Source organism: Pristis pectinata, chromosome 26, assembly GCF_009764475.1.
Source record: "Pristis pectinata isolate sPriPec2 chromosome 26, sPriPec2.1.pri, whole genome shotgun sequence".
NCBI classification, from domain to species: Eukaryota; Metazoa; Chordata; class Chondrichthyes; order Rhinopristiformes; family Pristidae; genus Pristis; species Pristis pectinata.
Genome location: NC_067430.1, coordinates 13760318 through 13785807, shown reverse-complemented (window position 1 = coordinate 13785807; position 25490 = coordinate 13760318). Strand labels below are relative to the sequence as shown.

The 25490-nt window shown below is 40.0% G+C and overlaps 1 protein-coding gene across 1 annotated transcript in view; it reads right to left on the bottom strand.

The window, feature by feature from the left end:
• Positions 1-5713: 5713 nt before the first annotated feature.
• Positions 5714-25490, bottom strand: part of ccdc30 (coiled-coil domain containing 30) — a 97412-nt gene continuing 77635 nt past the window's right edge. The window contains exons 24-28 of the mRNA XM_052039460.1: positions 23266-23402; positions 18710-18805; positions 11368-11470; positions 9604-9719; positions 5714-8255 (exon numbers count right to left, since the gene is read on the bottom strand). Of these exons, the coding sequence (XP_051895420.1) occupies positions 8117-8255; positions 9604-9719; positions 11368-11470; positions 18710-18805; positions 23266-23402 (591 nt within the window). The 3' untranslated portion in view covers positions 5714-8116. The remainder of the gene's footprint in view (positions 8256-9603; positions 9720-11367; positions 11471-18709; positions 18806-23265; positions 23403-25490) is intronic.

Genomic DNA, 25490 nt, shown 5'->3' with positions numbered 1-25490 from the left:
CATCAGGTGATGATAATTGAATGGGTCATTACATTCTAATACAAATTCATCAGACTGCAGAAAATATATAAACCAGGAGGAAAAGTGAGCAAACTTGGCAAAACTACCTACACAAGACGCAGGCCAGCCCATTCTTATTAGGCAAATACATGAGATATTAAAGTTAATGAGACACATAACCAATCCAACTACTTGTTCAAAGTGAGACATTATTGTGAAAAAGAATATTATTGTGAAAAACTGTAAACCACCAGTCCAGGATTGGTGGTTACAGTTTTTTTTGTCAGTATTGAACATAAAATTCAACTTCACCACTTCCCATTCAGTTTTTCCTATCTCCACAACTATGATGAGTTACAACATCTGACCAACAGGAAGCCAGTGGCTGCAATCTCGTTCCTAACATTACTGCTGTTTCGTACACAATTTGTTTTTGACAGCCGATTATGGGAACACTGCAGCTAATACACATATGGCACAGAAACTCTGAACATAATGAATCTCAATAAAAGTGGAAGAAATGGAAGCACGGCCAATTCATAGTAACAGCTTATATTTAATTAAGGTTAAAAGTCATTGAGTGGTTGGCGAGTTTACTTAGACATTATGCTGATCAGTAAATTGCATGTTTGCCGATGTTTTTAGCAAGTCTGCCCCACCCAAGGGGAAGCAGATACAATTTGGTGTCATAGGATGTATGTGGGGTAACAAAGGAAGCACTTAAGAAAGAATGAGGTTCTAGAGAGGAGACAAGAGAATTACTAGGAGGCAGCATAAATTTGATGGGCCAAATGGTCCCCTTCACTGTAACATTTCTACAAACTTCTGATTCACATATTGTACAGTGTTACACAATTTGTGACATCAGAGTCAGTTTCAAGTCCAAAAAAAGTTTTTTTTAAAATGGGGGAAATTAGTGTAATCAAAATATACCAACAAATAACATGCAATCTATGTATAGCAGAACACTCTACATAGAAAACATATTTGTGACCTTGGAAGGGATGTTTGACGTTGCTTTCTTCAACAGCAATAGAAGGTGGAAGAGTTGCTCTAAGCACCAAATTTAACACAAGAGGCATGGGGAATATTGAGCAGGGTTAAATACACCTGACTCTCTCAACAAATTCAGGAGCATTTTCAAAGAAAAAATTGACAATGAGCCACATAAAGGAGATATAAATGTAGGTGACTGAAAGCTTCGTTATTGAAATAAGTTATAAAAAGCATCTCAGAGGGGGGAAAGAAAGGTAGGGAGTTAGAGAGGTTTTGAGATGAGGAGTTGGGATGTGTAGAGGAATTTCTATTTGATCCACCTTGACAGGGCACATTAAAGATATATTTTATGGACAATATCAATATATCATTGTATTTAATGATCATCATGGTGGGGTGGAGGTTGTTTGAGGCCCTCTGCCCATGTTGGTAACTCCCTTCTCTCAGCTCTCTGCACCTTGGGGAAAGTGGAGTCTCAGCCCTTTGGATCTTGGCATTTGAAGGTATGGGTGCCAATGGTGGTAGGTCAAGAAGCCAGAAATGGAGTTCTGCTGATTATCTTGGAAAGTTACAGAGAACTGCAAGGAGTGCTTTGAAAACAAGGAGTTTAAAATTAAGACTTAAGCAATGTCTTTGTAGTACCAATTTCACTAAACAAAACAGAAAATAACTTCCCCTCCAGCATCTATAGCCAAATATACACAGTTGTGTTTCTTTTCCGGCAACAAATCTGTGCTACCAAATGAGCTTCATAACATATTTCACATTTCTAAAATAATATCACCTAAGTAATGAACAATAACATATCTAAAAAAAGGCTTAATTACTAACCTTTCAGCTGAGAAAGGCAGGAATATCAGACAAAGATTGTAAAAAAGCTTCATACAAAGGCTGGTCAACTAGCAAGTACCTATGAATCTCAGTTGCAATTGCAGTCACTGAAGAGAAGGGACTGGCACCAGAGGGCCTCTCTTTCCTCATCATGCTTCAATGCAATCAGCTGCATATCTGTTCTTAATGGAGTGCTTTCAAGATTACTCAACTGATTAGTCCTCTTTAATACTGTGTTCTGGAAGTTTTATACCTTCTAAGTCTTATTAGTGTGTTTTCTGAATAAAGATTCATCAGCTCAGACTTGCTCTAATTATAGGCAGCTGTCAATTTTCTATCCAGAAAAATTTAACTGAACACTTATCATCCATCCACAGTTCCTACTGACAATGTTCTATTTATCAAAGTTGTCAATCACTGACTTTATCCATTTCTTCTGACAGACATCATAGGTCAACTTGGGTAAATAACACAAGAAGTGCTTGCGCCAGACATACCAGGTTCCTGTGTGACTAATTAGGCATCCACATCACTGACATGAGGCCCTGAGAAACGTGAGACATCGAGAAACCGAAGCACCTGGGCTATCAAATTAAAATAAACTGACATTACATTGTAATAAAAGTAACACATATAAATGCCAAACTGTGCAAGTGCATTTGAAGTTCAATCCTAACCAGTTAAATCAGAAAACAGAAAATTGGGAAAAAAAAATCAGTGGTTAGGTGTTTGCACATTAATCATCTATAACATAAATTTCTAAATCTTCGACTAAATAAAGTTAGACTCTCTCCTATTTATTTGCCATCTCGTTTGTGAATCTACATATAAATCAGAATAGAAAATGGAATTTCAACCTCATCTAAAAAGGTTTCTGTATAAAAAATAGACACAAATAAAAATGATGTATAAATACATTATAAGAACAAAGATGTAAAATTTAAGATCTCGTCACTCAACCTGCTCTAACCCAATATCCCCACTCTTTTCTTCTTCTTTCATGATTTTCGTTTATTTAACTTTTAACATTCCTTAAGTGGTTTGATTTTAAAAATCAATTTTAATATCTCTTATGCCTGGGCACATTGCAGCCTTCCAGACTCAATATCAAATTCTCCAACTTTAGGTAACTCGTTCTTTCTTTCCGTCTATATCAAGAATTGGTCAATGCTGCCAGTCATTCATCTGTGATTTTGGCTGTTGTTCTCTCTCCATTAGTACAGACCTGGCCTGTTGGGCATGTCCCACAGCCACATTACTATCAAATCATAACACAGACAAAGAAGCAAACTACTACTAACCCATTGGTTTATCCCATCAGAGATATTACTTTGTCCTATCCATCCCTCTCCCACCTTCTCCGCAATTAAAAGCTGACTTCTTTTCTCTCTTTCCCAATTCTGACAAAGGGTCTCAGACCTGAAACATTTAAATCTGTTTGTCTTTTCACAGGTATTGCCTTACCTGCTGAATGTTTCCAGGATTTTCTATTTTGACTTAATACTTCTTATTTACTCTGTTCTTGCTGAAGTGCTTGAGGTCAGTACTTGCATTACCACCAGAGATGGCATCTTGACAAGAGTTTGATGATGGACTTCTAAGCCTCCACAGATTCGAGGTCAAAAGCAAATCCCAACAAAGTGATGTAAAGGATCTACTGAATGCTAATGACTCATCATTTGGCATCCATTCCGAGATTGGCTTATAATGATTTACTGAATTCCTTTGTCCATGCTGGACTCTTTGTTGACATCTGTAAAGAAACCCAAGGTCTCTATCACCAGCGGAAATAAAAGTGAATGGCTGCCAGTTAAGCAACTTTAAGTCATTCTGTGATCTAGGTATCACAGTAAATGATGAACAATACGCACAAAATGCTGGAGGAACTCAGCAGGTCAGCAGCATCTATGGAGGGAAATACACAGTCGACGTTTCGGGTCAAGACCCTTCATTAAGACTCAGCTGGAGAGCAGCAGTGATCACAAAGGGGGAGTAGTGAGAGGGGGCCTCACAGAGCTCCCATCGAAGAGAGGAGGAAAACTTCTTCAGGATAGGCATACCTCAAAGAGACTTCGCAGTGGAGCAGCAAAACAGAGACACAAGAGATTCTGCAGATGCTCAAATCTGGAGCAACACACACAAAATGCTGGAGGTACTCAGCAGGTCAGGCAGCATCTATGAGGGAAATAAACAGTCGATGTTTTGTATCGAGACCCTTCATCAGGGACCCTATATTTCCCTCCCTAGATGCTGCCTGACCTGCTGAGTTCCTCCAGTATTTTGTGGGTGTTGCCCCAGATCCAGCAACTGTAAATGGTGATACCAGTACTAGTAAAGAACCTTCAGCATGCTTAAAGTGAGTTACCCTAACTTTTACTCATCTACAAGTAAAACACTGGACAAGACAAAGGGGAGACAGGGACGGTGGCATATCAAACTGCCTACAAAATACCACATTAGAGGTGCTGTGCTCCTTTTGTCATTACCATATTAAAAGCCTTAACTGCCTGCAATGATGCCATCTAGAGTCATAGAGTTATACAGCAGGGAAACAGGCTCTTGGGCTCAACTCGTCCATGCCAACCAATTTGCCTACCTGAGCTAGCCCCGTTTACCTGCATTTAGCTCATATCTCTCTAAACCATTCCTATCCATGTACCTGTCCAAATGTCTTTGAGTGTTGTAGCTGCCTCTACCACTTCCTCTGGCATCTCACTTTACATACCCACCACCCTGTGTGTGAAAAGTTTGGCCCCTCAGACCCCTTTAAATTTTTCTGCTCTCACCTTAAATCTATGCAACCTAGTTTTAGGCCCTCCTACCCTTGTAAAAAAACTGCAACCATTCACCTTATCCATAACCCTCATGATCTTAAAATCTCTAAGGTCACCCCTCAGCCTCCTTCACTCCAGTTGAAAGAAGCCCAAGCCTATCCAGTCTCTCCTTATAACTCAAGGCCTCCTGTCCCATTAATATGGTTGTGAATCTTTTCTGCACCCTTTCCAGCTTAACAACATCCTTCCTATACCCAGGCAACCAGAATTGTACACAATACTCTTAAGTATTGTCTCACCAATGTCTTGTACAGTTGTATCATGATGTCCCAACTCTTATACTTGATACCCTGTCCAATGAAGGCAAGTGTGCCAAATGTCTTCTTCACACCCTGTTTACCTTTGTTGCCACTTTCAGGGAACAATGTACTTGTACCCCTACGTCTCCCTCTGTTCTACAACACTCTCCAGCACCCTTCTGTTTACTGTGCAAGTCCTGCCCTGATTTAACTTCCCAAAATGCAACACTTTGCACTTGTACGAGCTAAATTACATCTGTTATTCCTTGGTCCACTTGATCTAGACCCTGTTGTAATCTTAGATAACCTTCTTCATAGTTCACTATATGATCAATTTTCATGTCACTCACAAATTTACTAACTATGCCAACTACATTCTCATCTATGAGAAACAACAGGGGACCCAGCAATGATCCCTGCAGCACACCACCGGTCACAGGCCTCCAATATGAGAAACAACCTTTCACTACCACCACCCTGGCCTCATTCCACTAATCCAATTTTGTATCCAATTGGCTAGCTCGTCTTGGATCCCATGTGATCTAACCTTCCAGACCAGCCTATCATGTGGGACCTTGTCAAAGGCCTTGCTAAAGTCCAAGTGGACAACATCTAACATCCTACCCTCACAATCCTCTTGCTCACCTCTTCAAAGACTCAATCAAATTCGTGAGACACGATCTCCTCCACATAAAGCCATGCTGACTATCCCTAATCAGTCCTTGTCTTTCCAAATTCAGGCAGATCTTGTCTCTCAGAATCCCTCCAGTAATTTTCCCACCACTGATGTAGGCTCATCACCTGTAATTCCTGGTTTATCCTTGCAGCCTTTCTTAAATAAAGGCACAACATCAGCCACCCTCCAGCCTTCGCAGTACCTCACCCGTGGCTAATGATGATACAAATATCTTTGCCAGGACTCCAGCAATTTCTTTCCTTGCTTCCCACAATATCCTAGGATACACTTGGTCAGGTCCCGGGGATTTATCCACCTTTATACGCTTTAAGACCGCCAGCACCTCCTCTTTGTAATGTGGATATGTTTCAAGACATCATTATTCTCCTCCTCAAATTCCATAACCTTCTCTATGAGAAATATTCATTTAAGACATTGCCCATCTCCTGTGGCTCCACACACACACAACCACACACTGATCTTAAAGGAGCCCTATTCTCTCCCTAGTTACGCTTTTGCTCTTAAAATACTTATGGAATCTCTGAGGACTCTCCTTATCTGCTAAAGCTACCTCATGTCCCTTTTTTTTTAAGTCCTCCTGATTTCGCTTTTCCCACAGCATAATAGGAAGTAAAAGGTCTGACAAAATCACCAGCACCAAAGCACTATGACCAGCGCACACACCAGATGTGGAATCCATGTTAGTACAGGAAGCAAATGATCTGGCTCAACCAGGTCATGAGCAGAGACAACAATCAGCTGCACAAGAGTGCCATGTACAGTGAGTTTTGAAGAACGCAATAGTAAGCATGACTGTTCCAAACTCTGCTGCAAAGACAGCATCCTTGCAGCAGATGATGGTGCAGATCATTAGTTCCAGCTTGGCAAACTCCAGCTGGGTCACTCCATTACATAGGAAGCATAGTGAACAATATAACATAACAGAACAACATAACAAAGAAATGTAGACACCAAATCCGTAAGTTCCCTCAACCCAATGTGTAGAAACTGACTTCTAGTATCAGTAACAGATATACTTGAATATGAAAGTCATTATTTCTTGCTTGGACAAGATGAGACAAAGTGTATCAAATCTAGATTAATGGCAGTTAGTTGGAGAGTTGCCTTAGTACCCAACTGCTAAATTAACAGAGTTCCAATCTCACATTGTTTGGTCCATTTATTTTAAATTATGTTTTTCTCCTTTTCATTTAGAAATTCCTGCATTCCAAGCACCAGTCCATGAGTGGAGACCTACTCTGGGGTCTCTGCCAGTGCTGCTCTTGTCCTACTTGGAGACATGTGAGAAACAGTCTTGGGTGACTCCTCCCTCAGACTGTCCTTCGGGGAATTATCAAAACTCCACTACTACTACTACTCTACCCCACCCAAGGCACAACTGAGAAGGGAACTTACTTCGAAGGATAAACCTGCATTGCACTACCTGTTTTACTGGTAGTGCCAATGCATCATCTCCTTAAATCACTTCAAAAGCTGTGACTGCTGGTTTGCCATGAATATGGAAAAGGCAACATTACTTCAGAGGAGAACATTAGCCAGTACTGAAACAGTGTTACTCTCCTTCATTTCTGCATGCTTGCGTTCCCATTTTTTAGTGTCATCTGTTGGGAGTTAAGTTAGAAATTACCTGACACATTTTAGAGGTCCATAAATATGTTTCTAGTGCAATTATTTGCTCTCCTTCTTCAATCCCTTCTTCAACACGACTCTCTCTCATGCTTTATCCACCAAGCAATCAGGCCAGAAGTAATTGTATTCAATTCAAAACCTCAGGAGAAAGCAATCTGGCACTAAGGCAGTGCAAGAAGGCATTAGGTTGAGCAAGTAGTCTCAACATGGAGCTTTATCATCTTAATTACTAGTACTATTTTCTAATACTAATGCCTTAATGTTTTCTAAACTGTGGAAATTTACTGAAATAAAATTACTTTACAAGTACCATTGCAAAACTTAGCACAAATAAGGAATTTAAATTACATCCTGGCAAAACCAATTACTCATACAAATGAACTCTTTCTTTGCATTGTTCAAAGTGGATAGCAGCACCAAAGTTCATTTTTACACTGGGAGAGGATTGGGGACATTAGTACCACAGAACCACAGTGTTTTACATGCCCAACCTGTACCCATGACATTTGAAATACTGGTACAATTCCAGCGTTCGTGTGCTTGTAAATGCAATAGCTGGACCAGTGCCAAGACAGGTATTGCAGCCAATCTATCACTACTCATCCAGAGAAAGATGTGTTAATATTCCTGTTAGGCAACGTGACAAAGACAACAGTTTGCTGCATGTTGAATCAGTATGTCCCTGGCTCCGTTACCAGCATTACTTTAACTCCAGATAGAAACACCTCGTGGATCATTCAGTCTTCGAATTTTCTTTGAGTAGCACCCATCAGGATCCACTTAAATTGTACTCAGATCTACTTCTGTCTCAGTCAACTTCAGATCACACATCATCACTGCCTAGACTTCGGTATCATCCTGGTCCCTGAACCGTGAACAGCTTGATAAGTTCAGGTAGCCCACATCTGACTGGTACGGCCTGGATGGAGTATATGAGGATTTTGTAGCATCAGAACACCCATTGTCTTGCCACGTCGGATGCTGTCTAAATTACCAAGATTGTTACTACCACTAGGTGATGGTGTTTCACTGGAAGAAAAGAAGAATACAATGATTACAACAAAAACAAGTATAAACATTTGCACAGATATACCACCTTTAATGTAAAAAAAGTTCCAGGATACTTTATAGAGGTATTAAAAAATGGAAGCATTGAAGGATATTTTAGAAGGGTGACTAAAAGCTAAGTCAAAGATTACAGGGCTTATAGAGGGTCTTAAAGAAGAAGGAAAGGGCAAGTGATTTATGATGGGGACGATAGAGCATAAGGCCAGACATAGAGGAACATGATGTTCTTGAAGCGATTCTAGGGCTGCAAGAAATCATGCAATTATGAAAGGATAAGACATTTTTAAAAGAAGAAAGCAGATTCATTAGCATAGCATCTTTCATGATCTCAAGACCTCCCAAAGGGCTTCACAACCAATGGCTTTTAAGTATAGCCACATGCTATCCAATTTGTGCACGATAAGCTCTTGGAACAGCAATAGATAATCTGTTTTTATTGATGTTGTTTGAGGGTTTAATAGTGTCCATGCTAAGGGAGGTAAATAATAGATGATACTATCAAGTTGCAGGAAGGGGATGAATCATGGGAAGAGGTCACAGCAAGGACTTGGAGGAAAATAAAGGGAGACAGAAGTAATTAGTTCAGATCCTGGATCAATGGGAACAAGTTTCTTCATAGCTTTGTCTTTAGTGTTGCCACTAGGAGGCTACTTGTTATATTTGTACCAGGAGACTACAAGAAAATATATTCAGTAATAATCTTTTTATGTGGGAGTTGGCAAGTCACAACCATGATTAATCCTCACACACGTGTGCATGCATCCCTTTTTCTAGTTCAGAGGTAATGAGATCAAGTCCACTGCCCTTTAATTCAGCAAAGATCAAGGAGTAAACTTGGGACTTTGTTGGTCATTGTGATCCACCTGCACACCAAACTGTTGGATGGTGAGTGAGGTATGGTAGTGGAAGGAATTAATTTTCCACCTTATAAATAACTCAGAGTATCCTTCAATGTTTGAGTTTCCAGTTCTCTAGTTGGAAAGTCAGTGCACTGAGAAATGGCGCAATTGTCTTCACTTTTGTTAGGAGTATAATTACTTCTGAAAATCCATGGATTAAATTGGGAATTAATAATTGAGAAGCTACAATTGATCTTAAAAAAAGATCAGTCAATGTCCCACTTCATGACCATTACTCAGTGATCCCTGCGAAAAGGTACACATGCCAGAAGGAGACTGGATTAGTTGTGATGCTTTGCAGACTATGCTAATGCATTGTACGGACTAAGCATGTGGCTCATAGGCCTGTTAGCCATTAGGAAGGGATGGAAACTAACAGTTAAAATAATATTCGTATTTATTCATAGTACCGTGTTGAAGATAGGAAGTTGCCATTTGTTACAGAAGTGTCACTGTACAGAAACTTGCAAGGCTCATCAGCAAAGGATACAGATAAACCGTCATGGTGCGGAAACTTGCCAGGGTCCTATTAGGAAAGTACAGACAAAATGTAAAGCTCATGACAACAAAGGAGAGGTGTTCCCACTATACCATTAATCATATTAGCATCCTATGATTGGCATAAATACTGCAGCCCTTTGTTCATAATACCAATGCTATCATTTCCTAGGCATGGCATAGAACTGTTTTTAAATGAGTCCAGTGCCATGCATACGTCTTTTGTTAACCCATTTCAATTGAGATCAGCCTAATGAAACGGTCCTTACACATTTTATTCCTCTTGCTGTGCAGCTGCAAAGCGTAAAAGAAAAACAGCAGCTGTTGTATTGGAATCCCACAAAGAGTTAGAAAGGTAAGTGTTTGACAGCATGGTCCAGGGCTTGGGGGAGTGATCAAGGCATGGGGTCTTGATTGTGAGATTGGTGGGTTGTTGCTCAGCCATGGATATTGAGATGGGGTGAGGTATGGTGGGGAGGACAGAAGAAAAGCAGGTACGGGGACATATCCAAGTCCAGTTCCTAGTACCAAGCTGAGACACGCTCAGGGTCAAGCCCTTTAAATCACACTGCTGCAAATAAAAAAAAGTGTTATTAAAACCTTGTTGTTTTGAGCCTGCCCAACAACACTTGCCCTCCCAACGATATGGACTAATTTCCTTAATGCTGCATGGGGAATGACAACATTAGTTGTGCACCTGAGATGGAAAATGGATAATTGGTGCAATGAGTAACGTGTGCCAGGTAGTCACTGATTACATTTCCACAATGGAATGATATGACCAGAAATGATTGCAATTTGTGTTCCACTCTGGGAAAAAAAATCTAAGTCATAGAGCTGAAATATAAAAAAATTGGTTTCCAACAGAATTTGTAAGCAAGTTTCTAAAAGTATTGTGGAATTACTTTCATGGTTCAGGGAGATGCATCGAACAACTTGGCTGTTGTTCACTCTACAGTATTTAGCAGCACTAATATAACATTCAGTGGCAACTGTAAATACAGGACACATACATGTCATAAGCATGCATGGTGTTGAGAGCTCCAAGATATCAGTAATTACTCTATTTCAATTCATAGAACCATACAAAAGAAGTTGATGTATGAAATTTAACCATATTATCTGATATTCTGTTGCATTTTTCACAGCCAATTTATAGATACTTAGTTTTATATCATATTGTCTGGTGACTATTTTATGATGATCAAATGTCAAACAGTGGTTTTATTTGAGCATTGTCAGAGTATTAATGATACTTTTAGGTTTGATTTCTATGATGGTGCATGGTTTTAAAAAAGAACTATATTTACTGTATATAACAGCTTGATTTGCTATTAAGCACTAGCCTTTAGATTCAAAACAGCAGATCTGTCAGCGTCTATGTGTACAAGTAGAGAGAGTGGAATGTTTTGGCTGTTGTGCCACCTGCGTTTAAAGTCACCATTCAGCATTCACTAACTAGGCACACATGAAGAATTGTGGGATTTTCCCCCTTCAAACTGCTCATACTGGGTAAGATTCCACTGATTCTATGACATTGGAAAGCCACCAAAGGCTGTTCAAGGCAGCCAACCTTCATGCGATGTAGATCACAGGTCTTATTGGAATAGAAAGAAAATAAGTGAAATTGTTGGATAGTGCAAACAGCACTATCCAGCTTACTCTGTGTCATGTACCGTCTTAATTATTCTCAGGGAGTTCTCCAACGACCCAAGCCGGTCACTCAACTTCACTGTCTCATCTTGAAGTTGTTTGTTCTCCTCTTCTAAATTGTTAATCCTAAAAAAATGAATGAAAGGCAGATGATCAATATCAGTTGCACAGGTGTCAGACAAGTAGTCTGAACTATGCTTATTTCTCTTCCTCCTTTTGCCCAGTTTCCACCCTCTGCACCACTTTTGTTAAACAATGTCATATACTGCTGGAATACAGCTTCAAAGGACACTGTTATCATTGGACATTCTTCATATGCAAGTCTAGATGGTGAACATTTGACTAAAAACAATTAACACATCTTAGCACAGTTTGTTCTCATCCAATATCCACACACACAGGCATTTTCCAGCAGGGATTACCAAATGGTGATCATGATCAGAGGCAGGAGCTCCAGCTAATGGCCTTCCTCCAAAAACAAAGGGTGTTGAGATCAATTGCAAGTCCTCAACTGCCACTCTGACTGGCACCAACAGCCAGCATAGACTGAGATTAAATGTGGGCTCTTCATCGTCCTTTTATGCCCAGCAACTCACTGTCATAGATAGATGATTTATTGTACATTTGTACATGTTTGTCTCACCAGCCTACAATCTCCAAGTTTTAAACTGAACAACAGCAAGGGGAAGGCAAACATGTCCTGGAATGGAAAGCCTCATCACGAGAACAGATGCGATGGAGGCTAAGGAACTGAGAGCACTGAGGGTCCCCTTCACCCCTTCTCTTTACCCTACCCCACCATCACAACCTGCCCACCTTCTTCCCTTTATTCCATGGTTTACTGTCCTCCCCCACTAGATTCCTTCTTCTTCAGCCCTTTGCCTCTTCCACCTATCACCTCCCAGCTTCTCACATCATTCCCTTTTAACCTTCTGGCCCCCACCTACCTACCTACCCGTGCTCCTCCCCCACCCTTTTATTCTGGCTTCTGCCCTCTTCCTTTCCAGTCTTGATGAAGGGCCTCTGCCTGAAATGTTGACTGTTCATCTCCCTCCATTGATGCTGCCTGACCTGCTGATTTCCTCCAGCATTTTGTGTGCATTGCTCCAGATTTCCAGCATCTGCAGTCTCTCTTGTGTCTCCATTCTACTTCACAGCTAATCTATCTTCAGTTCTAGACTTGAATTTGTTACTTTCACTGGGACTGTTCATTAAGGCAAAAAGGGGCTTCTCCAGCCTGATTGTGCTAGCCTGAGGAAGGGTCAGAATGTTACTCAAAATGTTAAATTATTTTTCTCTTCCCAATGCCGTCCAACTTAAGACACAAATAGCTCCAGCATTCATGATCCAGATTCTCTCAAGATCCAACCATTATCTTGAAACCCCTTCTCTTTCAAATATTAAGATCTTCACACTATTTCTTTTCATAATACAAAATAAAGACAAGAGCTGCTGTCATGATATTACTGTGTTACTCCAATATAAAGACACTAGCATAGCAGTAATCAGTGGTAAAGCTTTCCAGTCACTGCTGCTAATAACTCCAACCCTCTTGTACCACGTGGTCATGTCCTACACTTGAGTATGGCACATTAGGTAATTAAAGTGCTGCCAACAAAATTTTTGCAAATCATTAACAACCTTTCAATCCCAAATCTCTATGAAAAACAGAGTTTAGAACAATGAAGACCCGTTATCCTAACATTCTAGCCTGATCCCAAAAAGGAAAACAGCATTGGATATCCAGTATTGCTGCCTGAACTTTAGTGTACATGGGATGGACAAAATATTTGTATCATGTGTTTCTGAATACGGAGAAATATTCACAAGATACACACTTTTAGATGGGATGCACAGAGAACTCATTAAACTACACAGCACTAGAAAGAAGTCCATGTAATTACAGGTATGTCATTGTCAATGGGAGCAATTTGAATCAAATGTGCATCACTCAAATGTAAAGTTAAGTGGAAATTTTCTTAGGCCACTTTAATACCAATAGACTAAGCTAATACTTATATCAAACTATTATTCAAACCAATTATCTTTCCCCCTTCCATTCCTTAAGGTAGCATTTTGTATTGAGGTAGAGCCTCCCATAACTTTACTAACTTTATGAGTGTTGACAAACCATTCTATCACAGATGTGTCACCCACCTGATTTCATTCATTCTGCCAACAACAACCTAAAGCTCCCCGAAAACTTAATGTTTCTTAAATGATTCCAAAGTATTTACCTTCACAACCTGACCCAAAGGCCATTTCATGTGTTTGTTGCTCAGTGTGTAAAGTATTTTTTGATGTCAGTCCTAAACTTGCCCTTTTGCTTTAAATAATCCAATGGAATAAGTTTACAAACTTTACACCTGCCTAAATCCAGATATGAGTCTACTTCTACTTCTTCATAAAGACACCAATAATCAGGTAATATGCTTTCCACTGTTGTACTTTTTTTTGCAGTTTATTTGCTTTTTTTAATTATTCCAATGTGGGCAAAATTCAACAGGTGCCTTCAAAATGCAGTTCAAAAAGCAAATAAAGTCTTATCCATGCACTGGGTATATTTCAGGTTTACTTGTGGGAAGTGATGGCAGAAAGGGGGGATGGTTAAAATGAGCGTACAAAGGTCACATCCTGGATGAGGATTGTTTGCTGAAATGCCCCCAATAACTTCTTTGGCAGGTACTGAACTGACCTTCTCTAGGCTGTTCTGTTGGGGTGTCATGAAGCCTCTCCACCAATCTACAACTCAGTCAGGGCAGTCATGCTAATAACTCAGTCCCCGAAATTCATTTCACTTATGTTGGTGGAGGAGACAAACATGATTTTCAATACTATTGCCTATAAATTCATTTGCCGTCAGTAGTACTAATTGCCCAATAAAAAAAAGTGTCAGTACATTGTACTGATTAATTTCTAGGCCCATACAATTTCACATAATCATAGGATCATACAGGACAGAAACGGGCCCTTTTGGCTTATCTTGTCCATGCCGACTATGAAACCTATCTACACTAATCCCATAACTCTTCAGCCTTTAAAGCATCTGAATATCACAAAAAACAACACACACACTGGAGGATGTGGCATCTGATAGGGGAGGAGGTGATGGGCAGAACAAGAGGGCAGGGGAAAAGGAAAGAGAGGGTGTGACAGGGCTGGTGGGATAAGGGGAAGAAAAAAGAGCGGGGACAGAGGGGAGTGTTTACATCACCCACACATTCCTCCCTCCAGTTCCCTCCTCACATCCTTCCCTTTGTTCCGTGGTCCATTGTCTTCCCGTCAGATTCCATCTTCTTCAGCCCTTTGTCACACTTCCACCTATCACCTTCCAGCTTCTTACATCATTCCTACTCTCCCCTTCCTTCACCTACCTATCATTCCCCTCTCACCTGGATTCACCTATCACCTGCCAGCTCTTGCTCCACCCCTTCCGCCCACCTTCTGATACTGGCCATCTCCTCTCTTTCCAGTCCTGTTGAAGGATCTTGACCTGAAACATTGACTGTCCATTTCCCTCCAATGGAAGCTACATGACCTGCTGAGTTCCTCCAGCATTTTGTGATTTGCTTTTGGTTTGGCTTGCTTAAATTGTCAACAACAGGAGTTTTAGCCTCATTCAGAATTGTGATGATTGAAATACTGAGGTGACAAGTTTAAAAACTTGGAAGTTAGGATTAATAAGGGAACTCGACCAAATATTTTGTCAAAGAGTAATGGAATGCCTAACAAGTTTTGTAGTAAGCAGCACTTATGGGTTGAAGGGGTAAATGCACACCTTTAGGGAGACAGGGATTGAGAGAAATTGTAATGGCCTGAACAAAGAACAAGTCACAGGATTGTTAGGCCTAATGGCCTGTTCTTTATTAATTAAATTATTGGAATCATAGAGTCATACTGCACAGAAACAGGCTCTCTGGGTGAAAAAGTTCTTCTTCAGATCCCATCTAAACCTCTTACCCCTTACCCTAAGTTTATGCCCTCTAGTTTTAGATACAGCTGTAGAATATAGAAAAAGAAATCCCATGGAAAAAAAAAATTTATCTCTGCATCTGCTCCAGAGCAATCATGTGTCTCTCCTATAATGTGGTGATCAGAACTGTACACAGTACTCCAGTATTTTATAAAGTTGTACCGTAATCTCACTGCTCTTATATTCTATGTCCTGATTAATGAAGGAAAATATCCACATGCCTTTTTCACCATCTTATCTATTTGTGTTGCCACTTTCAGGGATCCTTGAACTTGTACACCAAGGTCCCTCTGTCCTCAATACACCATTCATTGTGAATGTCCTACCCTTATTACTCCTCCCACAGTACATCACCTCTCACTTATCAGGACTAAATTCCATATTATGGCTGCATCACCTGCTTTTCTTTGCTTTCATTCATTGTGACCACGGCTTTATTTTGTCAGTCACTACTCCTCAATTTTCTCTTCTGTTCCTTTGAAACTAATGTGATACTTGCTGAGAAATTCTAACACAAAGCACAATATTTTTTGGTATTATGGAAGTGCAGATATTTATTCCAAGACCTCCAATGCATATGACTTGGATGTACAGTATATACAGAAGCCACTTAGCAAGAGTTATGGTGTTAAATGTCATTCACACACATCTTGATGAGTCTTGCCCAAAACTGTCATGTGTGAATGAGGTCTGTATGGAGCATGGACCACTTGAAGCCTACTTTGGTGTTACTTATAGAGAGATTGACCTTATTTGCTCTATAGCCAGAAGTTCATGCAGTCCACCATCTTCCAGATAGGCCTGCCATTCAGCACTTTTTTTCCCCAAAAGGATCACTCTCACCATTTTCTCACCTGCCCCTCATCCTCCATGACCAACCTCACTGCTGATGTTTTCTGGACCTCCAGTTTGTCTTACTGATTGACATCCACCCCAAACTTCAAGCACCTACTTGCCCACTTGACCCATCCAGTTAATCCACTCCATCCCTCTCAACAACCAAATTATCATCGTCCATCAGACCGGTCCATCAGTCCAACCAGTACCTTGATGGAAATGGCCCGATCTGCTGCTCAATGACACCTATCCCATCTGTTCGATACAATCTTCCACTCCAGTACAATCCTTGGCCCCTTCCCTGATTCTTCCACAGCCAACACTCCAGATCTTTGTTCCATCCAGATCCTCCATCTGCCTAAATATCCAGATCCAGCCCCAATCCTCCATCTCCACCTGATTCCTGATCCACTCTCTGGCCTCTCAATCTCTCTATCACTCTGTTCATTTCAAGTGCCTTTAACATTTAGAAACAAGAGTCTGCAGATGCTGGAATCTGGAGCAAAAAGCTTCAACATCTAAGTGAAGGAAAGGTCTATTCAATCCCTAAGGCCTCATACGCAACAGAATTTAGCTACCAAGAACTCCTACACAAAACTGACACAGACCCCACTCTTCAACTTCACACAGCTACATAATTTCTGGTTCAGTGCTTGGAGTTCACGTGTAGTTTACCTACTGCAATTCCACTTTGGCAAGATAAATAACACACAAGATTGCAGAGCTTCAAGCACTGGGTAACCCAAGTCAACTATCTTTGATCTATTACACCTGTTTAAAAACAATCAAAGTTTTAGCATGTATACAAGCACACACTAAAATGGCATGATGTAAAAGATCCACACGTTTCTTCTGGGTTGCTGGGGAATTATCTTATCCACAGCATATGTAAGGATTCATTCACGTAAGGATCTTGAATCCTGGGTTTTCAGTGCAGTTACACAAGATAGCTTAACGGGCTGGTTCCTGTTGAAACCGCTTCAAAGTAATAGTCCATATCTAAATTACTTTTCCAGATTAGAAAGGGGCATTCAGCTTCTCTGACAGGTAACTCGACATTGTAGCTTCAGAGCTATACATCCAATGGAATGATTGGAATGGTCTACAAGCCGCCTACCACCCTCACACTGCCTAACCTTGCTTCCTAACCAAAGCAAAAAGCTTTCTGTGCAACACTGAAGATATCTGGCCCATTGAGGATGGTTCCCTAGTCATCTTTAGTGGTGGACTTCCCAACAGTGACTCAGATAAGGACTGTCTCTTTAATGTGTTTGAGCAAGCCTTCTTCCTCCTATTAAGGCCTGCTTCTCCATTTCAAGCCTGTATTATTTCTTCAGCATGTTTGCAAATTTGGATGTTGCAGCAGCAATACCAATCATCATGACTTGCTGATTGATGTCACTGCTACATACCCAACTCCCTTCTGTGTATCGGCATGTCAAAATCAAGGAGGATGATGATACAAATTCACGACATGGAAGTATCAGTCATACCTCAGAGTTGATCTTACAATTCAAGTCTACTGAATGGCATAAAATATATGCACCATGCAATAAAAAAAAGGCTTGCTTTTGTAGGTCCCTGTGAGGCTTGAAAAAGATCAATAGGAAAGTTTACAAAAGGTTTTAAATTATTTTTCGGTTACTTAGGTCTTACTATTGCAAGCAAACAAACTAAAAAATAATTTTGAATATTTTTTACAAGTTACTTTCATTAAGTTAAATTCAGACTCCTCAACATGGTGGGCTGTTACCATTAATTAAAATGCTTATTTTTTTTTTAGATATTTTTCAAGTGTATTAATAAAATTTTGCCAGGTTATATCACTAAATCTATTATTTATTCAGAGCAATTTTTTTTATAAATAGACTTTAAAATGTTGCTGGATTGCAACAAGCAAATGTGTTTGAGCAAAAATTCCAGATGAGAGGACTTCAAGGTTTACAATTTTAGGAATCCCAAACTGCACCATGTGGAAACCCTATTGCCTTGATCTACTCCCTATATGAAATGAAAATATCAGAGTCTCACTTTATTCCTAACACTAAAAAATGCTCATAATCTACAGTTGTTAAAAATCTAAATTTCAAGTTGCTTATTCTTTTAAACTTCAGCACCGTGCAGCATTATGGACCTTGGCCCATCAATTCAGTATCTCAACAAGAAAGGGAATCCATTATGGTTCAACCAGATGGCAAACAAGCCCAGAAATCTATCCAATTTTCATCTGCCTGACACAGAGGCAACAAGCCACATGTGCCATTTTGCTGTCTGGCTAAAGTAATTAAACTCTTGAACTGGGGGTCTTCCTGGACCAAGTGCTTAAGCTGTTCATTGCATAATCTTTGCATATGTTTGCATCTAATAATGGAAACTCAATAATTACTTGTTGCACAAATCAAGCTTTGTGCTCTTTGTTCATAACCACATCTATTTGCCCTCACTAACAGAAAACATTTCGATACCAACTTGTTAATCCCCATTCCTGTAATGGAACTGGGCAATATAGAACTCTGCTGGCTCAAAATGCTTCCCAAGCGACATCAAGGACTGACCTGGATGCCGATTTATGGGATTTCCGTTGGCATCGCTCATTTGGACTTTTTGTTGCTGACGACACCAACGATGTGTGTGCACCACAGCTGGTAGATCTAGTGGGGAGTGGGGAAAAGAAAAATTAAAATGTGAAAAAATATGAAAAAAGCTTGGGCATTTCTTAACTATTTGCTTATGTTACTTATATTGGATGGTAGCACATTGATTTAATTTAAAAAATAACAAAGTCAAAAATCCCATAAGACTGACAATTATCTTACTAAAACTACCAAATTTAACAGAGCTGCACAATCTGATACAAAGAAAATCAAATATGTTTCTGTGATTTAAATAAAAGCATTGATTTGTTTTGGTACATTTTATAGGCTTCAGTTTTCAGGAAGCTCTGAAAATCCCTTCTTAAATCTCACCACTCCTGTCCTTTTAAGATTTGCCTGTAAATTTTAGATCATAATCTTGATGAAAGATGTAATGTCATATTGTGGCTTGGTGGCAAGTCTTGTTTGGTAACATACCTGTGAAGTGCCTTGGGATTTTTTACCACATTAAATGTGCAATAAAAATGTAAATTGTTATTTTATTTGCCTGATGCAGCCATATTAAATGTCTGTGTCTTTTGAAATAAGCACCACTGTAATTGTATTAGGTGTTTCTCTACTATTAGTTTCAAGTATAGACAATGATCTGGATTTTGTGGGGAACATCAGCAAACTCACAAAATTTCAAATTCTGAGAGCTTGTTGATATTCCCCACAGAATATAACCAACAACAACTTTTAAAACAAAAACGTTTCTGCATGCACAACCATGAAAATTCAGAAGCTGCTAATAATGATTTATGGCTGGGTAGCAGGTTGCACTTTGAGAAAGGGAACTTGGGCAAAGCCTAAAAAATCTTGTACTAGGTAAGAAGGGGTGCAATCAGTCTTTTCCTCATGGTTTGAATGGAGGGGAACAGTTGTGAGAAGCTTTTAAAAGACTTTTACACAGGTTCATAGTTTTAAAAAAACCTGTAAATTTAAAGAATTTTAAAAGTCTTGAATGGGTTATTCATTTATTTTAGACATTTTAAAATAAAATATTCAGAAGTGTTTAAGGTTTTTTCAAAGCTTTTTATGGATTTTTAAAGAATTTTTTAACCTTATATAGGTCTTTCATTTTTTATATTCAATACATGTTAAAACATTTCTGTATATTTTAGAATATCTCAAAAACATTCTGAAACATTTGGAGTATTTTAATGCTTTGATAGTTCTTGATGGTTCCAACTAATTCAGGGGCTGGAGTTCAACTGGTTTCAGTTTTTTTCTGCTCCACATCATGCGCCTTATAGGAAGATCTTTTTGCCACATAGGACCCTGTTATGGAGTACTGCATGAAGTTTCTGGAAGACTGCCCATTGAGGATTACCAGAGATAACTGCACTTTTTTAAAGCTAGGTCAATGCTGAGCCAACAGTGCATACGATTTTTAGATGTCAATCAGTTTTCCAACCCAAAGGATTAAAGGATCATAGCTCTTCTGAAATGTATCTCATCCATAAGGCTGGTATATTTGGTCCTATAGTCTGACTTCAGTTAATTTTTTTCACCTTTCGATGAGGGGCCATTTGACTTTACTCTCAAACATTTTAAAATATTTTCCTTCTTGATCACTTTTTCTAAATTTGGGATAAGTTTTATTGTTCAATTCTTTGCCTCTTCTATGCACTTATAATATGAATATCTGAATTAAGAACAAAAGTAGGCTGTGGCTCTTCTGCAATATAACTCATGTATAAGGCCTGTACATTTGGTTCTATAGCCTGACTTCCTTTAAAACTATCCTCAGCCAGCAGGAAACAAGAGGCTGGTTAGCTTTCTGTCATTGGGAAATTGTAGAAGTTATTATTAAAGAAAGCATAACAGGGCAGTAAGAAAAGTTCTATCGTAAAGCTAAACAAGGTAAACATGCATTTGTGAAAGGGAATTTATGTTTGACCAATTTATTAGAGTTCCTTGAAGAAGTAACGTGTGTGAATAAAGGGGAATTGGGGTATGTACTGTATTTAATACCCAGAAGGTATTAGAGAGGGCGCCACATCATAGTTATTACACAACAAAAAAGCTCATGCGTAATATATGGAGCGAATATTGGCTGCGTTAAAAAGAAACTCAGAGAGTAGCTGTAAGAAGGTCTTTCCCTGGACCCCAAGAAATAACGAGTGATGTACCACTGGGATTGACACTGGGGCCTCAACATTTTACAATTTATATAAATGATTTGGATGAAGGAACTGAAAGTATGAATGCCAAATTTTCCAATGATGTGAAGATAGGTTAAAAAAAAAGTAAGAGGACATAAGGAAGCTACAAAGGGACAGAAATAAGTTAAATAATTGAGCAAAAATGGAGAATAATGTGGGCACAGGCAGAGGATAATGTGGGAAAATGTGAAATTGTCCATTTGGCAGGGACAATAAAAAAAAGTGCATTATCTAAACTGTGAGACGTTGCAGAGCTCTGAGATGCAGAAGGATTTGGGTGTCCTAGTGCATGTTTTGCATGTTCTGCAAGTATTGTTTATTACAAGATGAGATTATGCTTCAGTTACAAAGGGTATTGGTGTGACCACATCTGGAGTACTGTGTACAATATTAGTTGCCTTACTTAAAGAAGGATACTAATGCATGAATCAGTTCAGAGTAAATTCACATAACTGATACTTGGAATGTGGGAGGTTATCTTACCCGGAAAGGTTAGCCAGGCTAGACTTGTCTCTGCTGGAGTTTAGAAGAGTAAGAGGTGACTTGATTGAAACATGTAGGACCCAAGGGTTTTGACAGAGTGGATATGATGAAGACGTTTCCTCTTTCAGGTGAATCTAGAACCAGGGGTCAATGCTTAAAAATAGGAGGTTGCCCACTGAAGATAGACGAGCATTTTTTTTTCTCTTTCAGAGGGTCACGAGCCTTTGGAACTCTTTTCCTCAAAACTGGTGGAAGCATAATCTTTGAATATTTTTAAGACAGATGTAGTTAGATACTGGATAAACAAGAGGGTGATAGTTACTGGGGTAGGCAGGAAGCAGAGTTGAGGTTACATTCAGATCAATTGATGATATTGAATGATGGAGCAGACTCCAGGGCTCAAGGGATTAAATCAGCTTACTCCTGCTCTTAGTTTGGATAATCAGATATACAAAATCTTTGGTGTGATAAGTACAGGAAGTCCCCGGGTTACGAACGAGTTCCGTTTTTGAGACTGTTCGTAACCCGATTTTGTCTGTAACTCAGAACAGTGCCCGCGCATGCGCACTTGGCCCGGGGATCGCAGCCGCGCACGGCCCCAGCCGCACATGCGAACTTGGCCCGAGGTTGGGGCAAAGAAGGTGTACCACCGCCGTGGTAGGATCGGGGGCCGGGCCCGCTTACGAACCGAAGGTCGTTAAGACCACGAAGGTTGGTTCGTGTGTACGGGCGTTCGTAAGTCGGGGACTTCCTGTACATTAGAAAAGGTAAAGATTTGATCAACTAAAGTTATCCCAACTTTAGAAAAGATTATCGAGATGGAAAAAATATAAAAATGTTTGAGAGTAAGGTTAGGTGGCACCTCACTCAATCATAAAGTAAGTAACTGTATGAATAAAGTATTCGGAGGGTGGTTTCAAAGGAAGTCAGGCTATAGGACCAAATATACAGGCATTATGGATGAGTTCAAAGAGACCAAATGATGTTTTGTCATCTTTGATTATGTTGGTCATTTGTAGCTGTATTAAAATCATTAAAAGGATAAGCATCAAATTCTCAGGTATCCATCCCTGACATAATAATATTGGGAAAGGTCCATGGATGTTTAGAAAATACAGCTGAGTAATATTTTGCAATCATAACACTGGCAAGTAACAAGGCTGCTTCTCTGCTTGTTGCTATCTGATGTCTGTAGTTATAGTTCTGTCGTGTGTCCTTTTGCATATCCCTTCTCCAAGTATTACATCATCATTATCAGTGAACATACACACATCATACTAAAACAAGGAGGACATGAGAAAGTTGTCAAAGAAATAAAACAAACACAAATTAAAAAGAAGATCTGGGGACAAGAGGGAAATATATACATTGTAAACATATTCTCAAAAATAAAATTTACAAGCCAAAGTTCATTTGGTATGTTGAGCTGACTGGAGCACCTTGCTGCAGTGTAAGGTGGATGATTGCCAGCCATCAATCATCTAAAAATAAACCAAGGTCTGATTTGCTTTGCAGTTGTGAAAGAGGCATTTTGAACAACACCAGACCTTGCCTCTGCCTGCCTCTTATGGTAGCAAAAAGCTTTTGTGTCTATGTTAATTGACTCGGCAATTATGACTACAGGAAAGGGGCTTATGCAAGAAATGCCACTCTGGAGGGATTTTAAACTAATTTTAAAACACTCTAAAAATCTGGTAAGGCAACAAGGTACTGACCTAGCATCCTCCACAGCCCGTTCGGGTTTCTGGTCTCCTGTTCTGAATAATTTCCCTTTTGCTTGATTAAAAACAAACCTTTAAAAATTGAATCATAACACAGTGTGTGTACCTGTGCTTTACGTTGCAGACATCTGAAGTGTTGTTCCGTACAGCATTCTCCTGCTCATTTAACTGTTGTAGAAGCTCTCTCTTTTCAACAAGGAGCAGATCATTTTCATAAGTAACCTTCATGTTCCAGGCATGTTCCTGCAGATTGGTGATAAGAGACAACGATGAACATGATTAAGGCTATAAATATTGACAGAGAATGGCCAAGAGACAAGGCAGGGAGTTTAGGAAGCATGCACCCAAGTTCACTACCAGACTTTGAACTATTAATTGATGAAATTCATTCCCAGAAAGAGCTGCTATGTTCGGGGTGAATGGTAGAAAGGGGCAACATCCAAAATCAGCTGGCAGCAGGTGATGGACAGGATGTGAGAATCATACTAGGTGTGACATTTCTACATGTATTACCAATGCAGGAAGGAACATAACGACCTAACAAGATGTGTGAACTCCAACAATTTCACCTGTTCCCCAAATGTTCTCCCATCAACTAACATACTGAGATACTCCGTTTCCCCTTCACACACATATACATACATACAAATACAAACACACACACACAAACACCAAGATATCACTCAAATTCAATAACAATATCATTGTTTCTCTTTTAATAAAGCAGGCACCTCTTGTAAAAATTGATTGACATAACAGCAGGATTGGGGTGAAGGGGCTGGGTCTTGTGCTCATCTTGCAGGAAGTCCAATCCATTCTCCCAATTTCTGCATCTCTTCTCTGATGGTGAGATTTTCCATAATGGTGCCTTTAAGACACCTTCCTTTATCTTGAACCTTGATTCTCCCTCGACCATATTTGACAGGCATCTCAACCACATCTCCTTTAATTTCCGCAGTTCTGCTCTAATCCCCTCTCCAATAGCCAAGAGAAAGGATGGTGTTCGCCTTAAGACCATAAGACATAGGAGCAGAATTAGGCCATTCGGCCCATCGAGTCTGCTCCACCATTCAATCATGGCTGATTTATTTTTCCCTCTCAACACCATTCTCCTGCCTTCTCCCCGTAACCTTTGACGCCCTTACTAATGAAGAGCCTATCAACCTCCACTTTAAATATACCCAATGATTTGGCCTCCACAGCCATCTGTGGAAATGAATTACACAAATTCCCCACCCTCTGGCTAAAGAAATTCCTCCTCATCTCAGTTCTAAAGGGACGCCCTTCTGTTCTGAGGCTGTGCCCTCTGGTCCTAAACTCTCCCACTACTGGAAACATCCTCTCCACGTCCACTCTATCCAGGCCTTTCAATACTCAGTAGGTTTCAATGAGATCCCCCCTCATCCTTCTACATCCAGCAAGTACAGGCTCAGAGCCATCAAATGCTCCCCTTACATTCCCAGGATTATTCTTATAAACCTCCTCTGGACCCTCTCCAATGCCAGCATGTCTTTCATCACATATGGGGCCCAGAACCACTCACAATACTCCAAATATGGTCTGAACAATGCCTTATAAAGCCTCAGCATTACATCCTTGCTTTTATATTCTAGTCCTCTCAAAATGAATGCTAACATTGTATTTGCTTTCCTTACTACCAACTCAACCTGCAAGTTAACCTTTAGGGAATCCTGCACTAGGACTCTCAAGTCCCTTTGCACCTCAGATTTCTGAATTCACTTCCCGTTCAGAAAATAGTCTACACCTTTATTCCTTCTACCAAAGTGCATGACCGTACACTTCCCCACACTGTATTCCATCTGCCACTTCTTTGCCCATTCTCCCAACCTGTCCAAGTCCTTTTGCAGACTTCCTGCTTCCTCAACACTACCTGCCCCTCCACCTATCTTTGTATCATCCACAAACTTGGCCACAAAGCCATCAATTGCGTCATCCAGATCATTAACATATAACGTGAAAAGTAGCGGACCCAACACCGACCCCTGCGGAACACCACTAGTCACAGGCAGCCAACCAGAAAAGGCCCCCTTTATTCCCACTCTTTTTGCCTTCTGCCAGTCAGCCAATCTTCTATCCATGCTAGTACCTTTCTTGTAATACCATAGGCTCCAATCTTGTTTAGCAGCCTCTTGTATGGCACCTTGTCAAAGGCCTTCTGAAAATCCAAGTAAATAACATCCACTGACTCTCCTTTGTCTATCCTGCCTGTTACTTCCTCAAAGAATTCCAACAGATTTGTCAGGCAAGATCTCCCTTAAGGAAACCATGCTGACTTCGGCTTATTTTATCATGTGCTTCCAAGTACCCCAA